The sequence below is a fragment of the Apaloderma vittatum genome, unplaced genomic scaffold (assembly GCF_000703405.1).
Source record: "Apaloderma vittatum isolate BGI_N311 unplaced genomic scaffold, ASM70340v1 scaffold108, whole genome shotgun sequence".
NCBI lineage: Eukaryota > Metazoa > Chordata > Aves > Trogoniformes > Trogonidae > Apaloderma > Apaloderma vittatum.
Window position 1 is genome coordinate 27,191 of NW_009728789.1, and position 18,444 is coordinate 45,634.

The window sequence follows — 18,444 nt, forward strand, 5'->3', positions numbered from 1 at the left end:
ACCTCAGCAGGTTGGTGTCCTCCCAGGCCACTTCAGTGATGTCCAAATTATTCTTTTTCTATCCCCTTTTTTAGATCCACCATCAAACCCCGTCTTTTCCAAAGGAAATATAGAAAAAGGTCTAATTAGCAAAGGCTAGTTAGGTTGTGGTGCTCTGTGAGACTATATGGGTTAAGCTCCTCAAGTTCGCAAAGAGGTTTGTGGAGTTTGTCGTAAAATAATTGAAGTGTCAGCTTTGTGCGAGCCTCTTCATTTTGGGCCTACACCTTAATTTATACTTACTATTTTTTTGTCACTGCGTGTCTTTGTTACTGCTGTGTTTCAGGATTCCTGCATTCATTAGCCTACACACTCAAAAATCGTTTGACTTCTTTAATTAACAGTTTGAGTGATCTTTTGTTGTACTTGCCATGTAATTTTATTTCAGGCATTTTTGGTTTTGAAGTACGCAAGCTGCGACAATTAACTCCCTATTATTTAATTTTAATCTATCAGACATTTCTTAAGTGGAAATTGTACAAAGTCTTAAAAGGAATGAAGTGCAATTTATTTGAGAGTTCACTTTATCTACCAGTCCTGTAAGCAGTGCTTGAAACTCGAATTAGGTCAAGCTTGATTCAGTTGGGTTGAAATCTGCTCATCTAATGTTTGAAATCATTTTAAGACACCTTTGAGAGTTCAAGCCCTGTAAAGATTTCATCATCTTTTCTAACTATCTGCCTAAATCACCTTATTTCATAAAACGTGGGAAGAGCAGGTAGTTTGCAGTATGCCATGAAGGCTGCAAGATCTGGCTTTGTGGAGTCAAGAAAAGAAGAAAAGAAAATAAACGGTTAGAAACAGCTCTCCTAGCTATAGGAAGCTTTTGCTTTAAGAATATATCACGTCTAGAATTGCTCGGGAAGGGTCCATCTCTTTTACATGATGTTCTATAATGTAATACCAGCTGTATCTGTAGCCACGCTTAGTACTGTTGCTAAATAGTGAGGGTTTTTTTTTTGTCAGATGTTGTGCAAATTGATTAGTTCAGTAAAATCTTTGAGCAAATGAAGATGCTTTGTCACTAACTATTGGTGGTTTTTATCTCCAAAACGTTTTTTGACCTACATACTGTAATATATTATTATCACGGTCCTAAGTGTAAAGATTGTTAGCTGTAAAACTATTCCAAATTACCCCTCTGCCCATCAATTCAAAAGTGGAAAACTTCCCTTTGTTTTGATGGGTCTCAGTGCTGTATCAGTAACTTGACCAAACTGATGAAAGGCAAGTTGTGTGCTTTTTTCTGTCAAAAAATAAGAAGCTAAGCTACGTTTCACAGTGTATCGATCGTGCCAATTAAAATGATGATTTCTGTGCCACTGATGAACATGTCTTATACTCAGCAGAAGAGTATTAACACATCTAAAACACGTACCTGCAATGGAATTGGTGGCAATGCTCCTGTTTTGATGTTGAGTCAAGAATACCGTTCTCGCTGAGCTGTGCAAATTCACCTGTAAAAGTGAGCAGTTGTTTGAACGGTACTTTTCATTGTACTCTGAGACTGCCTAGGAAAGAAGACTGGTAACAAGAGTTTAAGGCAATTTGGAGGTGGTTGTTATGTACAAAATCGGAAAATAGACCTGTCTTTATCTTTACTAATTCTGTTTTCCCCTCATTCTAGGGTTGGTCAGAGAGGGGCTGGACTTTCAGCAACTATTGCTAGAAGTGAACATGAGATCTCTGAAATCATCGACGGACTTTCTGAGCAGGAGGTGAGGCTATTGTCTGTGCTTTGCTATAAAAGCCCAGCGAAGGACGATCTTTTCGTTGGCAGAGGGTTTGGTTTGTTTGATAAAGAAACCTTTTGGGGCTGATTTGAGAGAATCTGTGTGAAGTTTAGCTTGAAACAAGTCTTAGAAATGCGTCTCTTTTAAGAGGTATGCTTTCTAATTGTATCTGTCCCAGATTTTTCTCATGCGTCTGTGCTCATTGCAGGCTTGGTACAACCTAGTTTTTTACAGCTCTAACAGGTGAAAACTCGTCCTTTCAAAAACCCTGCACCCTTTTAGTTTTTCATCATTTACAACACTTATTTCCTTAAGCCTATGCAAATATTCGTTGGGATATATAAGAAGTGGACAGAAAGGAGTTTCAGGCTGACGGGGAATGTATGCTGTGATGGAGCTTTAGAGTTGTGTACTTCAAGAACTATCAGCATTAGTAGCAACTCTTTGTGTTCTTTACTTTTTCTTTTATTCTTTGCCTGTAGAATAATGAAAAACAAATGCGCCAGCTCTCTGTCATTCCTCCCATGATGTTTGATGCAGAACAAAGACGAGTGAAGTTTATTAATATGAATGGTCTGATGGAGGATCCCATGAAAGTTTATAAAGACAGGCAGTTCATGAATGTCTGGACCGACCATGAAAAAGAGATTTTTAAGGAAAAGTAATGGACTTTCTTATCTTTTATTCTTATTACATTACAAATGACAGTTAAATATCTAACCCCACGGTAAACATCAGTTAAATCGGGAATGCTGAAGCCTTTGTGCAGTGATATTTGATAGTGTTCTTAGCTGGCTGAATGAAGCATTGTGAAAGGTTTAGACCTCTCCACAGGCTCACATGAATTTAGTCCTAACATGATAAGTTTTCGCAGAAGTATGTCGGTTCAGTGATAAGATAAAAATGAGCAGAGTACAAAATTATCTCATTATATTGGTTAATAGCTCATTTTAAGTGCTTAGTTCTAAATTTGCACAATTTGAAGACTGGGCTTTTTAAGCTAATTACAGTTGTGTAAATCAAAGGCTTGCCGGTGGAACGGGTTGTTTGAAAGACTGCTTTGCTTATTTGATCATGAATTATGTTGTCAAACTTAAATAATTTCTGATTTATGAAAGGTTTGTCCAACATCCCAAGAACTTTGGTCTAATTGCTTCCTACCTGGAACGAAAGGTAAGACCTTTTTAAATATAAGTAGAGCTTAGGGTGGGATCCCTAACTTTCCAAATGTAAGTCATTTATGCCAGCCACATTTTTTTCTTTCTTGGGGAAAAAAAAAAAAAGTCCAGAAAAAGTTGCTGCTTTGACAGGATTTTATAATACTCGATCAGTAACATTGTTAGCGCGTGCAAACATCTTACAAAAGTTAGTGAAATGGCACTACTGCCAACAATAAAAGAAAATGGTACTTCCTTTAGTTTTTACCTTATTTTCTTTTTGAAGCGGGTAAGCTGCTTTAACTGTTTCACTGCTTAGATAAGGATGTAATTGCCTCCCTCCACTGAGCCACTGTGCTAACTCTTCAGAACTTGCCACCACCTTTCACGTCAGTGGGATCCTACTGCTGGTTGAGTTAGTCTTTAGAACTAATTTTAGTCTTTAGAACTGATATAAGAAGTAAAGGAGAGTTAGGATTTGTTAAGACTTACAGCAGAATCTTGAATACAAACACTGTTAATGACAGAGATGCTTTCAAACCTGCAGATTGTCTAGGATACATTAAATCATGCAGACTGAAGTAGCTGAGGGATAGTAGAAATATGAGACTTGTATTTAACGCTATAATTTTATGCATAGTTATATTGTTATGTTTGTGCATGAATTCAGCTCCCTGCTGAGCAAGCAAATCTAATACGAGTTTTATTTTAGTCTAGGAGTTGAATAGTTTAAGTGTTGAGAGAAATTAAGTAGAAAAACTGTATTTTTCTTAGAGGAGTAAAAGCTAATTTTATTTTTTTTTTTGGCTTATTCACCTTAGAATGTTCCCGACTGTGTATTATATTATTATTTGACCAAGAAAAATGAAAATTATAAAGCCCTTGTGCGAAGGAATTACGGTAAACGCAGAGGAAGAAACCAGGTATCTTAAATTTATTAATTGCTTGGATATTGTTACTTTGTTGTTTCATATTTACAGCTGTCTTACTATCTGATAGAGCAACTATATTATATGCAGGGCAGGGGATCAAGCAGGAGGAAAAAGACTTATTTTTCTTTTACTGCATTTTTTCCCTTTTTAAATTTAAATAATCCTGGCCTCAAGGGCGTTCTTGGTTAGTTTGGTTTTAAGTCTGTGAAGTATCTTCTTCCCTTGCACATTTGTGCCTTTTTTAATATGACAGTTTGAGGATTCTACATAGACATTGAAGTTGAATCCATCATTAAGTCCTGCGTTGGAGCCAGCAGCAATTAGATTTAGCATGTGATTTGCAGTGGTAAATATATAATCACCTCATAATATCAATGTCTGTCAAAAAGCAGAAATTAATAGTGATCTTTATTTGGTGGTCGGGCTCAAAGTCAAACTGGAACTTCATAGCAAGAAGAAAGAGACCAATTTAATGCCTGCAAATAAAAAATACTGCTGATTCAGGAAATGTTCCTTTGGAAGTTATTAAAGTCTTTGGAGAGGAAAAGAAGAGCGTATTAGGTAGAAGAAGCGTATAAATACATTTTCTAGGCTACCAGGGTAATGTGGATACTAGAAAGCAACAAGAATAACAAAGTAAGAAACTTTGACCTTTTCTTTGTTTAAAGAAAGCAGAAGAAGTGCTGCGGATTCACTGAGCATGTGCCCTGCTCTTCCCGTTCTGATTGCGCCTTGCGTGTGTCAGGTATTTAGGAAGTTCTGAAAATAGAATGAAAGCTACGTCAGTGACGGGGTCCGGAAAGAAGGTCATATATGAAATAAAGTACGTGGACAGGTTACTAGATGTAACGGCGAAGACTGCACATATTTTCAGCTTGTAACTTCAAAATGAATTTAACAGCTGGAAGCCGGTTTGGATACAAGGTGCTGAGATACCCAGTGCTTTGCTGGAACAGAGGCTTGATGGGGGCGGAAGAGGAGAGTCCTCTCAAATTCAGGGTTTTAGAAGTCTGCAGGCTTGAAAATCTCAAGAATTGTGGGTTATTGGATTTAGTCAATATCTCAGCAGCGATACTACGGAGAAAATTGTTGAGGCTTTGAGGTATTGTGGCTGCGCAAATCTGTCCTGAACTGCAGAACAGCAAATTAGGTAAATATGACACTTGGGGCTACGTGAAAGGGTCACGGTGCTGTTCTAAGAGAAGGGATCGTGTCACAGAAGACTCTGTCTCTACCCCGCAAGTTACGGACTGCTGGGGATAAAGTCATGGTCACTAAGCACAGGGTTTAGTTGCAGCTTCTTCTCTGACCAATTGTGAACTGCTGTGGTGGGAGAAAATACTGGAAATAACCTGTATTTTGCCAGTCCTTTTATTTTATGCTTGCAGAATGCAGTTCATCCTCCTTCTCCCCCCCTCTGCAGCCCAGCTTTGTTTGAAGCTGATATTTTTCATATCTCTGAGTAGCAACCTGAAACTTCCTTGCTGGTTGGCAAACACAAGTCATGGAAGATTTATGATGTGCTCCAAGATGGGCTCATGCCAATAACAGGTGCTTCAGCTTAAACTCTTAAGAGTTCATATATTTTTGTAAATTAGAAGTCAAGCAAGTGGAATATCGCAGTGGAGAAGGTATTAATCATGGTAATGATGTTGAAATCCTTCAGAGAATGTAGTGAGTACAACTTGGCTCGAGTTTCAGTGGAGGGGCATCTGCTTTAGGGAAGCTGAAAGCTAAATTAAGGCATGGCGATTTTAGAGAGGTAAGACTTATTGAATTCTGATGCATTTTTGTCCTCAGCTAGGTCTAGAAAATGCTATTTTTATAAAATGCTATCTAAACCGTCCCAGAATGCTCACAGAGGCAACTAAATGAGTGTATCTTAAACCAAATGTGACTTTTCAAACGAAGAGCAAGTTTTCAACAAAGAATGGGAGAAAACACGGCTCCGCGATGCTTTTGCCTCAATTATAGAGAATTTCCTAAATAACTCGTTGATGGGAAGTTCTCTCTGAGTGAAGTTTTCCCTTGCAGTTTGGCAACAGGGCGGCAGCTGGGTAGGAGGAGGGGGATTCTGCGCTCCGGCTGCCTGGTCAGCAGCAACGCGCGTCGGTGGGTCGGGCCGTGTGCCCGCGCAGCAGGTGGCCAGTGCGGTGATCTGACTAGACAGAAATTCGCCGTATGTCTGTGACGGCCAATCAAGGGGAGCGCGGTGGGGATTACCTCCGGTGACTCCGGTGAGATTAGAAGGTTGTATGTGAGATGGGTAACTCTGCTGTAGGCAGCTTAAGTGGCAGAATGACACAATTTCCTGGAATAACCACGTTGCTGGGTCAGGCAGCCTCCGCTAAAGAGCTGCGTGATGTCGGTGCCGGCGTGGTTTTTGTCCTTTTGAATCGTACCCCGAGTTAAAGCCCGTCCCATTGCCTGGATAGTAAAAGTTTTAAGCGACAGATGAATGTGCAGGTACGTCGGTGACCGAGGCTTCAGCTATTTTAAGGTTTGTGTTTAGCCTGCACTTGACCTATTGATTATGCATGGTAAATAAATTCACTGTGAAAGGGAGAACGCTGTTATTTACAAAGTGTGATGTTAAGTTAGCTGGGCAGAAAGAACAGAGGATTTTTCAGCAACTGTTTTTTGTATAGATTACATGTAAAATAGGGATTTTATTTTTAATTTTTATTTCTTTAAATGCGGTTTTTGACTGCTTGCTTTTGCGGTCAACCTATCTAGCACAATGAAAATAATTTATCTTAGCGTGTCTCTGCCATCATGCTTAAAGGAACTTTTTGTGTAAGCAGGTAGTGCCAGGATCTTAAATGCTGATAATTGGCAGCAAGATGGTAGCGGTTAGTGTTTGGGTTTTCTGCTCTAGTTCACATGATTAAAATGTCAAAAACAAGTCCTTTTTGTGACTATTTCCAGCCCTAGTTTTCGTAGTGAAACAGTGACACCTGCTGCTGTGCTTTTACGAAGGTTAGTTCTGTAAAAAAGAAAAGGCTGTTTTGAGGAATTTTTCAGTGGATTGTAAAATGTGAGTTAATGAAGTCCTAGAACAGCAGAATTGCCAAGTGTACTTTGGGTATTTTTTCGACAGGTAGCTTTTATATAAATCTTTCGTGTATTTTACTTTTTGAAGTTGATTTGCAGAGTGTTCTGCCGGGTCAGGAGCAAGTCAGAAAACGGCAGTTCTGCACCCACTGGTTCGGCTGGAGAGCAGCCAAACTGGCTGGGGGCCTCGGTTGACGGAGCACTTTGTTTACCCCCTTCGAGCCCCTTCAGTGTAAACTCCTGTGGCCGTATCTCACTCCCCACCCTCTCTTACATTCCCGTGGTGGTGGTGCTGAACAGAGGGCTTGGGTTTTTCTGCGGGACTCACCTTGTTGGGGATACAGTTTGGTGTGAATGGGCGATACGGGTGAAGCTCTGGATGGTTGATGCGGGTTCTGGCTTTTGAGGCCCTTCAGGAGAATTCATTCATTTGCTGTTTGCTTCACATAAAGGCTCTGGGAATTTGGGGAGTGGGTTGCACGGTAGCTGACTGTGGTATTTTAGCCTCGAGAGGAAGGCATTTGCAGGCAAACTCTAGACGTAGCTATAGACACAGCAGTGTTGGAAAGCAGGGTGCTTTGCCTGTGTGCAGATATATTGCTGTGGATGGCAAAAAGCAATAGTTGGGCTCCTGAATATATTTAGGGAGGATAACGCCACTAAAAATAAAGGTGATCTTTTCTGTAGCCATGTTTGATAGATCTTTCCCAAGGCTTTTTTCTTTTTTTCCATCCTATGAGCAGTGTCATTTTTCTCATGCTTTCTTCAAATATCACAGGATATTTGCCTTGTCTAATGTTATCCCACCTCTAACAGTGAAGTCAGACAAGCGATGTCAAGGCTTTGTGTGTGGGTGGGTGTGACAAGGAATAGTAAAAACAATGCCACAAATTTTTCTTTCATTTTTTAGATTTTTTTTTTTAATTTTATTTTTTTTAGCAGCTGTAGGGGGCCATGCTGGTAGTTCTATGCAATCACATTGAATAACAGACATTTCTTCCGTTAATTCCTGTTTGAAACAGATTGTATCTTATGGAAAGTTTAAGTCAAATTTATGTGCTTCCTAAAATGAGGTACCCTTGCACATGGGTTGATTTGAAAGATGAGGAGCAAGAGTCCCTTAACAGGGAATGCATAGATGGTATTTTGTGCTGTTTTCCTTAGGAGAACAAGTAATGGTAACTACATTGTCATTTCTCAGTGCTTAATGTGCTTATACAACTATCACCTTAATAAATGTTACAGTTAAAAAAAAATATTCTAGTCTAGCATTTTCCTTCTGGAAACATAGGTCTAAAATTCCAGACTCAAGTTTTTGAACAATTGTATTTTTTAATTGCTAACAACAGTTTTGAGAAGGTGACTTTAGAGTTGGTCATAATTTTCATGCTACAAGATCTTCTGCTTCCCAGTTGTAAGCTATCATGTTTCACTATTTTAAAATGGGTGTTAAAAATAAAAGTTGAGAGGAGCAACAATATTTCTACACATGATGTTGGTCAGACTTCTCTACACCTTTCTCAAGCAGTTTGGTTTTTGTGCGGCATAAAACAGCCCGGGAATTGGTAGACGCGTGTACTTTATCACTTCTGTGCCCAGGCCGTGAAAAAAGCCCGTACCTCCATGGAATTTATAAGACAATAGACCCTATCAAATGGGGCAGCTGACCAGAAGAAACAGAAGAGAAAATAAATTGAAAGGTGCTGAAAATATACAGCTACTACGTAGAAATTGCATGTTCTGAGGCAAATACTTCTGAAGTCTGAGAGATAATGTGCGGAACATCGTGTTCGTTACGATTTCAGGGTGCAGAGAGGTGTTGCAGTTTTTGGCAGAGGCGTTTTATGTTGCCTGGTTGGCAGTGACTGTAATTTAACATGTTATCAAGTGGGAGGTAAGGCGGCATTGGTGCTGGTGCCGCTCTGAACACGCGCTGCCGCACCTTTGCGCAGTCGAGTTGTTGTAATATGGAAATCCCACTTCATTTCAGCAACAAATTGCTCGTCCTTCTCAAGAAGAAAAGGTAGAAGAAAAGGTAGAAGAGGAAAAAGCTGAAAAATCAGAGAAAAAAGAGGAGGAAAAGAAAGATGAGGAGGAAAAGGATGAGAAAGAGGAATCTAAGTAAGTACACATACTGAAAAAGTCATTAACTCACCCTAGAGTGCAGTTTTTGCAAAAATTGGAGTGGGATTTGCCTTAGCCTGACAGCAAAATCTTGACGGAAAACTGTTCCTGTTTAGGTTATGTTTGGTGCATTAAACAATTTTTTGAACACAGGAACTTCTCTAACTTGCTCAACTAATAATAGCCATGACATTTATTTTTTTTTGCATATGTAATAATTTTCATACCTTGCTGATTTGAGGGTTTTTGTATCTTCTGTCACAGTTTCCATATTTTCTTTGAAGTTGATACATGATATTTTTTATGCTATTCTCTAGGAACTCTTAAGTTGTGGGCACTAACTGAATTCTGTTTCGCTAAAGGCATCTTTTGATTTGTTGAGGTTTTTTTGTGGTTTGTTTTGGTTTTTTTACATTGCTGTTCAGAAATACCTGCCCCATAATGGCTGAACATGACTGAATTTTATTTTAACTACTCCCAGAGACAATACCAAAGAAAAGGACAAAGCTGAAGTTGCACCCGAGGAAACAGAGGAAAGGGAGCAGGCCGCTCCTAGGGGCCGAAAAACTGCCAATAGCCAAGGTCGTCGTAAGGGCAGGATCACCAGATCGATGACAAATGAAGCTGCACAAGCAAACGCTGCTGCAGCTGCAGCCGCTGAAGAACCTCCTCCGCCTCTTCCACCCCCACCAGAACCTTGTGAGTAGCGTTGGTCGGACACTCGGTGACCCATCGGGCTCTTTCCTGTGCGTGCGCTGCCTGCTGGGGTTCCGTTCCTGTTTCGTGTAACTTCTGTGTTCTTAGGCCTGCCTGGAATTTTGTGGCTGCTTGGGACTGTCACACTTCATGAGCGTAACGTGATGAATAGTGTACGTGCAGGCAGATCACTCAGAACCAGGTCGGGGGGGAAAGGCAGTTCAGCCTTTCTGTGGTAACTCTTTTCTTTCTTTGCAGGGTTAATGGTGCATCTGGAGAGATCCAAATGCCTCTGGCACAGATTGACTTACAGGCTGTAGCTCACAGAGGTTATTGTTAAATAAGGAGGCCTGGTATTTGAGTACTTTAGGGAGTTTCATAATCTGAAATAGATCCTAGCGAGTTGCTTTTGTTGTTGTTGTTTCTGCATTAGATGGCAAGAGACTTCTTTAAAATCTGATTTCATTGGAGCTTATGACTGATAAAGACTGTACTATCTCTGACTGCACTTCTGAAAAGACTGACATAATTTGTGGTGGTGCAGAAATAGCAGCAAACAGGATACCTTGTGGCTAGTAAATAATTGCCCAGGATGGCAGGGCAGGTTTTTGTTGGATTTTTCAGGTTTTCTTTCATTTTTGTTTTTGTTTTTTTTTTTTCTTGTAGTGCTCTGCTCTGGCAGTTTGTTGCTCCCAGCTCTTCAACTAGGTAGTTACAGGCATCTGCTATTCTAGAATTTGGAATGACTTTTTAGTGTCTCAGATATTCTGCATATCCTAAAGAAGAGAGTGAGTGGGCAGATGAGTTCTTGTTTAACTGTAAACATCAGAGTGTGAGAAACCTTCTTGCACAGTCCCTATGATGGGGTTTGGTCAGCAGCTGGACTAAGGCGATAGCGGATTTGGCTTTTGGTTGTTTTTTTTAAAACCATTTTTGAAGGATTTTCTGGAAAATCCAAAATAGTTTTTCAGTGGATCAGATACCTTGTTACGTTGTACTTTTATTGTCTGTTAATGGAAGTTGTCGAAGGACCCGTGTTGCGTGCTCTGCATAATGGCAGATTGAATGAAAAGGAAGTGGAAGCCGTTACAGCTTGATTCCGTTCAGAAATGCAGATAGATTGATATCAAATCCAGAGAAGTGAAGGAAAAGTATTTTGTGTGGAATCACACTTAGCTGCCAGCTTCTTTTTTACTTTTTTTTGGTTTTTTTTTCTTCTTGACAGATAATTAATCGTAGTTTTGTAGACAGAATAGTTATGAATAGTTTGCTCTGCTGAGGTTGTGATGGTTCCTACTAGGTCTCTTAACTTGGTTGACTGGAGACTGACAACTTCCCACTGACCAGAGCAGGTTTTCCAAGTGACTTCAACAAGCCTTTATGTAAATAGATGAGTTTACTGTGAGATGCGTGACTGGTGCCATAATAGTGAATCCTGGTCTTTTCTCTGATCAGTGTCTTTGCTTCTCTTTCAGCTTCTGCAGAACCTGTGGAGACATCCCGCTGGACAGAAGAAGAAATGGAAGTTGCTAAGAAAGGTAAGCCTGGTAAAGCTTTTGACTTCTGAATACCTGTATTTACAAAATTACAATAATCTACCAAATCACTAAGTACAAATGCTGTGATTTTTTGCAACACTGCACTGAAGGAATAATTGGAAATTTGCTGCTGTTTGTTTTTTCTTCAAAAAAAGATAAGCAAACGTCTTTAAAAACAGGTTTTTGAGAGTTATGTTTTTTGGACTATGTGGAACTGTTAGATGTCATACTTGGTCCACAGAAGTCTCTGAAAGATGGGAGGAGGTGTATGTCACATGTCACTTTTCAAAGTAGTGTGTTTGTAAGTTACAAAAATTCCGTTGTAAAAGACATTCTTTTCATAGAAAAGCTAACATAGCATTTAACTTGTCTATTAATTTGGCAGAAACTATTACCTGTAAATTTTATGCCTGAAATTAGTGTTTTAGCAGAGGTGTTACATAGAAACAACAGCAGAGGGTTAAATTTGGAGGCTTCATTCAGGTTGACACGGCTCTTTTTCGCCCCATAATCAGTTTTCAAATACATTGTCACAGTGAGAGTTCTCTTCAGCACAGCAGCATTTCCCTATCTTACTTTCCCACAGGCGTTGTTGTTCCGTTTGTTTGGGTTTGGATAGCTGAATCACTTGGGATGTTAAATATTGGTTCTTTTCTGTTTGAACAGGTCTAGTGGAACATGGACGAAACTGGGCAGCAATCGCCAAAATGGTTGGGACGAAAAGTGAAGCTCAGTGTAAGAACTTCTATTTCAACTACAAAAGGAGACACAATCTGGACAGCCTTCTCCAACAGCACAAGCAGAAGGTAAGTGCAGGGGGTGCTGAGTATTTTGAAGGGGAAAACTAGGCATCCTGAGTAATTTGTCACGCTTCACTAAGACTGTTTTGCAATCGCCACTTGTTTCCTCTTCTACTTGTTTTTGTGTTGTGACGTAAATCTCCTAGAAAAGGTGACTGATGCTCACTGACCTGTGATACTAGTCACTTCTTGCTTTAAAATGCAATAGAAAATTTTCTGTCAGATAGAACACATGAGCCTGAAGAACTCCTTAGTGCACTGAAAACCATGTTCCTCCTCGGTACATCGGCAACTACAAAAGTTCAGTTACCCTGAAAGATAATAAGCACTGACGTTACAAACTGGAGCAAGACAATTTGTAGAAGACCAGGAACTGAGCGGTTTGGGGTATCTAAAGTAGAATCCTGAGTGTTGGAGTCCTCTAAACTGCAATGTTGTCCTAGGCTTTTCTCACTGAAAAGCATCAGTGTCTGTTTGCTGCAGTAGTTCTGCTGTTCCCCAAACATATCTTGAGACTGGCTTTTCCCAAACTTACTGCTCAGGAGCAGCTAAAGCTGCCTTCAAGTTGAAATAGTGTGCCCTTGTGAATGAATCTGTGCTGAACAGCAATTCTATCTTTCGTTTCAACCTCAGATTGATAAATGAGAATGCATGTAAAAGGAAACAGTACTTGCAAATGTTCCTTCAGTACAATGTAAATGCTGTATCTTTATCAGTCTTCACGAAGGCCCCGCGAGGAGCGAGATGTGTCACAGTGTGAGAGTGTAGCTTCAACTGTATCAGCTCAGGAAGATGAAGATATTGAAGCATCTAATGAAGAAGAGAATCCAGAAGACAGTGAAGGTAACTTTTCTGGGAAGGAAATGTGTGTGTGCACAGAAAGGGACCCATGTTTTGTGCCAACTAAGTGCTCAGAAAGCTGTGTTCCGCTTGATAAGTACTCAAGCTCAAGTACTACGTTTCAGTTGGATTTTAGCAATTGAAACTCACTGGAGAGGAAAAAGCAGTTTTTGTATTAAGCAGCCTTAAGATGTTATTGCTTAGTATTTTGAGATGCTTTGACTGCGCTGTCATCTGATAGAGGGTAAACAGCACCCGATCAAGAAATTTCTGCATGTCAGAGCAGGTTGAATCAAAAATACGTAACATTTGCTAGGTGATAGTCTCAGTAAAGCTTCAGACTGGCAAACTTAAGTGGAGGGGTTTTGTTTAGTTGGGTTTGTTGGTTGGTTGGTTGGTTTTTAAATTTGTCAGTTGTAACCGCTAATACTTAAAGGCACTTAACATCAGTCCTTGGCTAGCCTTTTGTGAAGATGTAAGCAATAGAATTGCTTGATCTTGTAATAAAGGTGCATCATATATGGAAGGTACCAGGTCTCTGACAGATGCACAAGAGTTTACTTGGCAGGCTCTCTGTAAGATCAGAGCTAGCTAGGTAGTCTTACTTTTATAATTCCAGTCTCCCACTTTAACCTATATCTGCTGGGTTTTTGGTTACTCTTCCATTGTGAGTCAATTCTTCAGGGCAATTGTCTTGTTTTGGGTCAGCAGATTATTCTAAAGAAGCCGTTCACCAAGCCTAGCTAATTTCATTGGCATTAAACCTTTATGCCAAAAGGTTTGGGTGTTTATTTCTTTCCAGGTGCTGAAAATAGTTCTGATACAGAAAGTGCTCCGTCTCCAACTCCAGCAGAAGCTGCAAAACCAAGTGAAGAAACTCCATCTGAGAGTGCTGCTTCGAAAGTAACCACTGAGGCAACAGCAGAACCGGAATCTACAGTTAATAAACCTGCAACCAGCACATCTCCCTCCTTAACAGCCGAAAGTGTATCAACAGCTGAAAGTCAGAACCCTGAGCCACAGGTTAAGGAGGAAATAAATAACGAGACAGAAGAGCCAATGGAGGTTGACAGTAGAAGCCATCCAGTTGAAGCCAAGCCTGTGATTACTCTTCCAGTGCATACCAAAGTAGAACCTGTAGAGACTGAAATGAGGCTACCAGAGAATATTCAAGTGAAAATAGAGAGTGATACCAAAGAGAGAGAGATGGAGAAACCCAAGGAGAAGTCAGAACCAGAGGAAATGGACTATAGTCTGTCACAACAAGTTAATACATCAAGACAAGAATCCCATTCAGATAATGATTCGAGTGCCACCTGCAGCGCTGATGAGGAAGTTGATGGAGAACCTGACAGACAAGGGTGAGTTTAGTTGGTTAGCGTTCAAAAGTTAATGTGAGAAGCTTTCTAAATGCCCATATCTATTCCCTAAGAAACTCAACAGCGATTGTGTGGCTGGATCTGTACTGAACTACTTTGCTTTAGTTTGGTTTTGTAAGTTTGTTGCTTTTACAGAATACTCAAGAACAAATTATACATTCTGAAGTAAATTTGTAGTATTTTTTCAGTGTGATTGGTTAGTGTGGAATAGTACGTGGGCTTTCCAAGAAGTTCTTCCCCGTGAGGGTGGTGAGACACTGGCACAGGTTGCCCAGAGAGGGGGTGGCAGCCCCATCCCTGGAAGTTTTTAAGGCCAGGCTGGATGCAGCTCTGAGCAACCTGATCTAGTGGGTGATGTCCCTGCCCATGGCAGGGGGTTGGAATTGCGTGATCTTTCAGGTCCCTTCCAACCCAGACAATTCTATGATTCTATGAATGTAGAGCCATAAATTTGGAGATGGAGTTATTGATTCATGCTCTCACAAACTCAGTTTAGTAGAATGCATCCAAAGCTCCTTGAATAGCCTGAACATATCTTTGAATAGGAGATGAAACTTGCTCTAATAAAAATCTAGGCACGTAAAATATTGATATTTTAGTTACCCTTTAATATTTCATGTTTATTTGCTTGTATAACCCCTAGAGCTCTGTACCCAATTACCATCATTGAACCGTGTTATGTAGATCAGTAGAAATGAATCTCTTGAAGGTTTTTAGAGCAGTGGAAGTGTTTCTGACTCTTACCAGTTCATGTCCTTAAATTAATGGGCAGGTGTCCTGAGAAATAGATGGATGATCTCTTTCTGCAACCTGTCCGATGTCTTCACGCAGACTTCCTCGTTCCTGGGAGCCTGGCCCTGAGCGCTGTGGCTCACCCACCTGGGTATAAGGGGTTTGAGTGGATAATGCCACACGTCTTTGGAGCCGTTTATCTTTTGCAGGGTGACTGACACCACTGCTCGTACTTGGAGTCTTTTTAGGATTCTGTTAGAGCAATGCCTGTGCGACCATAACGTAGCACCAGAGCCAATGCTCCCTCCCTCTCAGTGATCTTAATATACACGCAGGACCAAGGATAGGTGGTAAATGTCAGAAGTATCCAGTGTCACTGCTCTGCGCGTGGTCTTGGGAGCAGTGCAGCTGGTGGTGTTTCTGCACTCGCTTGTCACTTCACAAATGTATTAGCCCTCTGTGTGGAAGTAGTCTGTTGTATACTACTGTTTATTTATTTCCCGGGGGCTAAATATATCTAGTGCATTCTGTCTAATTTTCTGGAAAGTATTCTGTAAGAAGAAGGTTGCCTTCTGGCATACTGTGCATGTAGAAACTGCATACGTGAATTGCTGGTGCTGGAGATCCTGACCGCTTTCTTTTGGTATTTCTGTGTATTATAAAAGTACAACAGCATCTGTTGCCTATTCTATTAGATGGGTCACGGGACAAAGCACAACACAATTCTGATTTTTCAGCTGTTTGTCCAGTGTGTTAACTGAGTTGGCTTGTTTGAAGTTGAGAGGAGGCATACTTTTGCCTGTAAGATGTTTAATCTTGGTCTTTTTGGTGATATTCTTCCTTCCTTCTATCTCTTTTTTCCAGTATCTTCAGCAGGGAGTCAAAGCCGTCCCTTTTAAATCCTACTGGGTCAATACTGGTATCATCCACGATAAAGCAAGGGCAAATGGACCTGCAACAGCTTCACCACCGAGCTGCTGTCATCCCACCTATGGTATGGGAAGTTTTAAGTGATCTTTGAAGGAGTATCTGTTGTCCCTAAAACTAGTTGCAACACTAGGGTGACAAAAAGTGGTAAAACAAATGAAGAAATACATAATTTGCTTTGTTGTTACACTTTTGAGATGGAAAGTAAGTTAAGGACAAGCAAATACAAAGGTAACAAGTTAAAAACCAGTGTGGACCATCTGAAACACTCACAGCTAGGCTGCAGCACTGCAGTGGAGGCATTGAGCGATGTAGTTACTTCAATAGGTGTCTTTGTTGATATGCCTGATGTTTGTGCCTTCCCCTTGGTGTAGGTTTCTTGCAGTCCCTGCACTGTCCCCGTTGGAACACCGGTGAGTGGTTACGCGCTGTATCAACGGCACATTAAAGCCATGCACGAGTCAGCGCTGCTGGAGGAGCAACGCCAGAGGCAAGAGCAGCTGGACATGGAGTATCGAAGTGCTGTAAGCCCTTGTGGCACTTCCAAGAGCCCTAATGTTGAGTGGGAAGGTAAATGCTTCACACCCAGCGTGGAAATAACCCCGCGTTTTATGTCCACATGTTACCCTGCTGCCTTATTTAAGAATGAAAGTGTAACATCCTGAAAATTAACTATTGGTTTCTGAGGGTGCTTGAGTGAAGGAACCTCTCTACTACAGAGATCCTGCTGTAGTTACAGTGTTGGAGAACCACTTTGTAGCCCCTTTAGATAAGGCAGAAAAAATGGTTCCAAAACCAGGTTGTTCCTACAAGGAGAGATTCAGAAAGATTAGGTGAGAGGACCCAGATAACTGCAGCTTCTGGGGGAGCCCCTTTCAGAGGCTCAAAGTGAAAACAGGAGAGAATTGGTAAGGGAGGATGAGAACAGTTAAAAGGAGTGTTTTACAGCACTGAAGTACATGCATGGACATTGAGCCCTGGAGCGGGGCACAAAGGTTTGGTAGCACTGTCACACTCCAGCCTGTCTGTCTGCACAAGAGCTGTGTGAAAGGTTCATTCTCTTGGGAATATGATGGTTGGTTGGTTTTGTGTCTGTAGAGGATACTTGGAGGCAGGATTTTAATGGAACGCTGTGATCTGGACCTGTGTTTCCTGAGTATGGCTCTAGTATGACCCTCAGTACAAGACGAGACTAAAAGTGCTCACAGAAGGTGTCAGGGTGACAAAGTAAGGATGTGTCTGTCGCCGTTACAGGACAGTGATTCAGATGGGCAGTGTGTATATGTTACCTTATCCAGATTGCTGCGTAAGAGCCAAAGGAGGCATTTGGTAGCTTTCATTAGACATCCATATTATGCTTTCTCTGTGTGCGTATCGGCTATATTTTCATTCTTTGAACGGAAATTATTTTAATTTTTCCAACAGCTTGCACATTACTAACAGCATAGCTTTTTGTGTGTGTGCAAGAAAAACATATCCTACAGGAGGCCCAGTTCTCTACTGAGTGTGTAACTTTTACCTCAACTTTCTTTAGTAGAAAAGGGATGGGTCCACAAACTGTACAGGGAAACAGAGTGAGATTAATGCACTGAAAGTTACAGTGTCAGAGGTACCATCACAGTTGGCATAAATCTACCTTCTTAGTTTCTTGTGCATTGTTTCTGTTGTCTCCAAAGTATCAGTAACATAAACTCATGTTGTTTGAAACTCAAACAGTTTATATTTAATATACATAATCATTTTAAATTATGTTATGAAAATACTTCACCTTAATTACTTTTACCAAAGTAAAGAAACATAACCAATTTTTCGCCTGTTAAAATAGTGAGAAGGGAGCTTGTAGGTTTGTGTAGGGGAAGACAAGACTGTGGTTTTTGCAAGTTGGTTCTTTAGGTGGAAAGTCTGGGGTTACTTAGAAGCTCTATTTAACTGAAGCACTACTTGAATAACTCTTGGCCTGAGCAGCACGGTGTTACGAAGTGTGGGAAAGTTCTGGGGCGAGATCTCTGCCAGCGGTGATCAAGGTGGTTGTGGAGGCAGACAGAGAGGAGGGATAACATGGTTCATGTAAATGGATTCTACAAGCCTGGACGACTTAACCTGAAAACTGGAAGGGGCTGAGATTTCATCAGATCATGACAACAGCCGCTTCCTAAGACAGGCTGTGCACGTGAGCTTGTCCACCCGTCGCTGTGAGCAGCAGAGAGCCCACAGACTGTTTAAAAACTGGGCACTGCATGCGTTAGAACCCTGCCGGCATTGTGGGGCACCTTGTCCAACTAAAGAGCCTGTTGTTAAATTGGCTTAGGAAAACCCACACAGTACTTTACTGAAATAATATAGTAAAGATCCTCTAGAAAGCTGTTAGGGTATGGTTAGTGCCATCCTTCTTTGACTATGGAAGTTAAAGATACAACTTTACAGCTGCAGTAGACTTGTTCTGGCTCATAATTTTGGATACTTAAGTCTTCCATTGCCAAAGAAAAGGAATTT

At 40.8% G+C, this 18,444-nt stretch overlaps 1 protein-coding gene across 3 annotated transcripts in view; it reads left to right on the forward strand.

The window, feature by feature from the left end:
• NCOR1 (nuclear receptor corepressor 1) overlaps positions 1-18,444 on the forward strand; it is a 51,951-nt gene that overhangs the window by 13,259 nt on the left and 20,248 nt on the right. For 2 of the 3 annotated variants that reach the window (XM_009874175.1, XM_009874174.1), the window contains 12 exons: positions 1,667-1,757; positions 2,255-2,433; positions 2,891-2,945; positions 3,751-3,852; positions 8,906-9,036; positions 9,521-9,738; positions 11,211-11,273; positions 11,940-12,079; positions 12,790-12,916; positions 13,716-14,274; positions 15,889-16,018; positions 16,326-16,521. In XM_009874175.1, coding sequence (XP_009872477.1) covers positions 1,667-1,757; positions 2,255-2,433; positions 2,891-2,945; positions 3,751-3,852; positions 8,906-9,036; positions 9,521-9,738; positions 11,211-11,273; positions 11,940-12,079; positions 12,790-12,916; positions 13,716-14,274; positions 15,889-16,018; positions 16,326-16,521 — 1,991 coding nt within the window. The remainder of the gene's footprint in view (positions 1-1,666; positions 1,758-2,254; positions 2,434-2,890; positions 2,946-3,750; positions 3,853-8,905; positions 9,037-9,520; positions 9,739-11,210; positions 11,274-11,939; positions 12,080-12,789; positions 12,917-13,715; positions 14,275-15,888; positions 16,019-16,325; positions 16,522-18,444) is intronic. The other variant, XM_009874173.1, reaches the window with a different exon arrangement.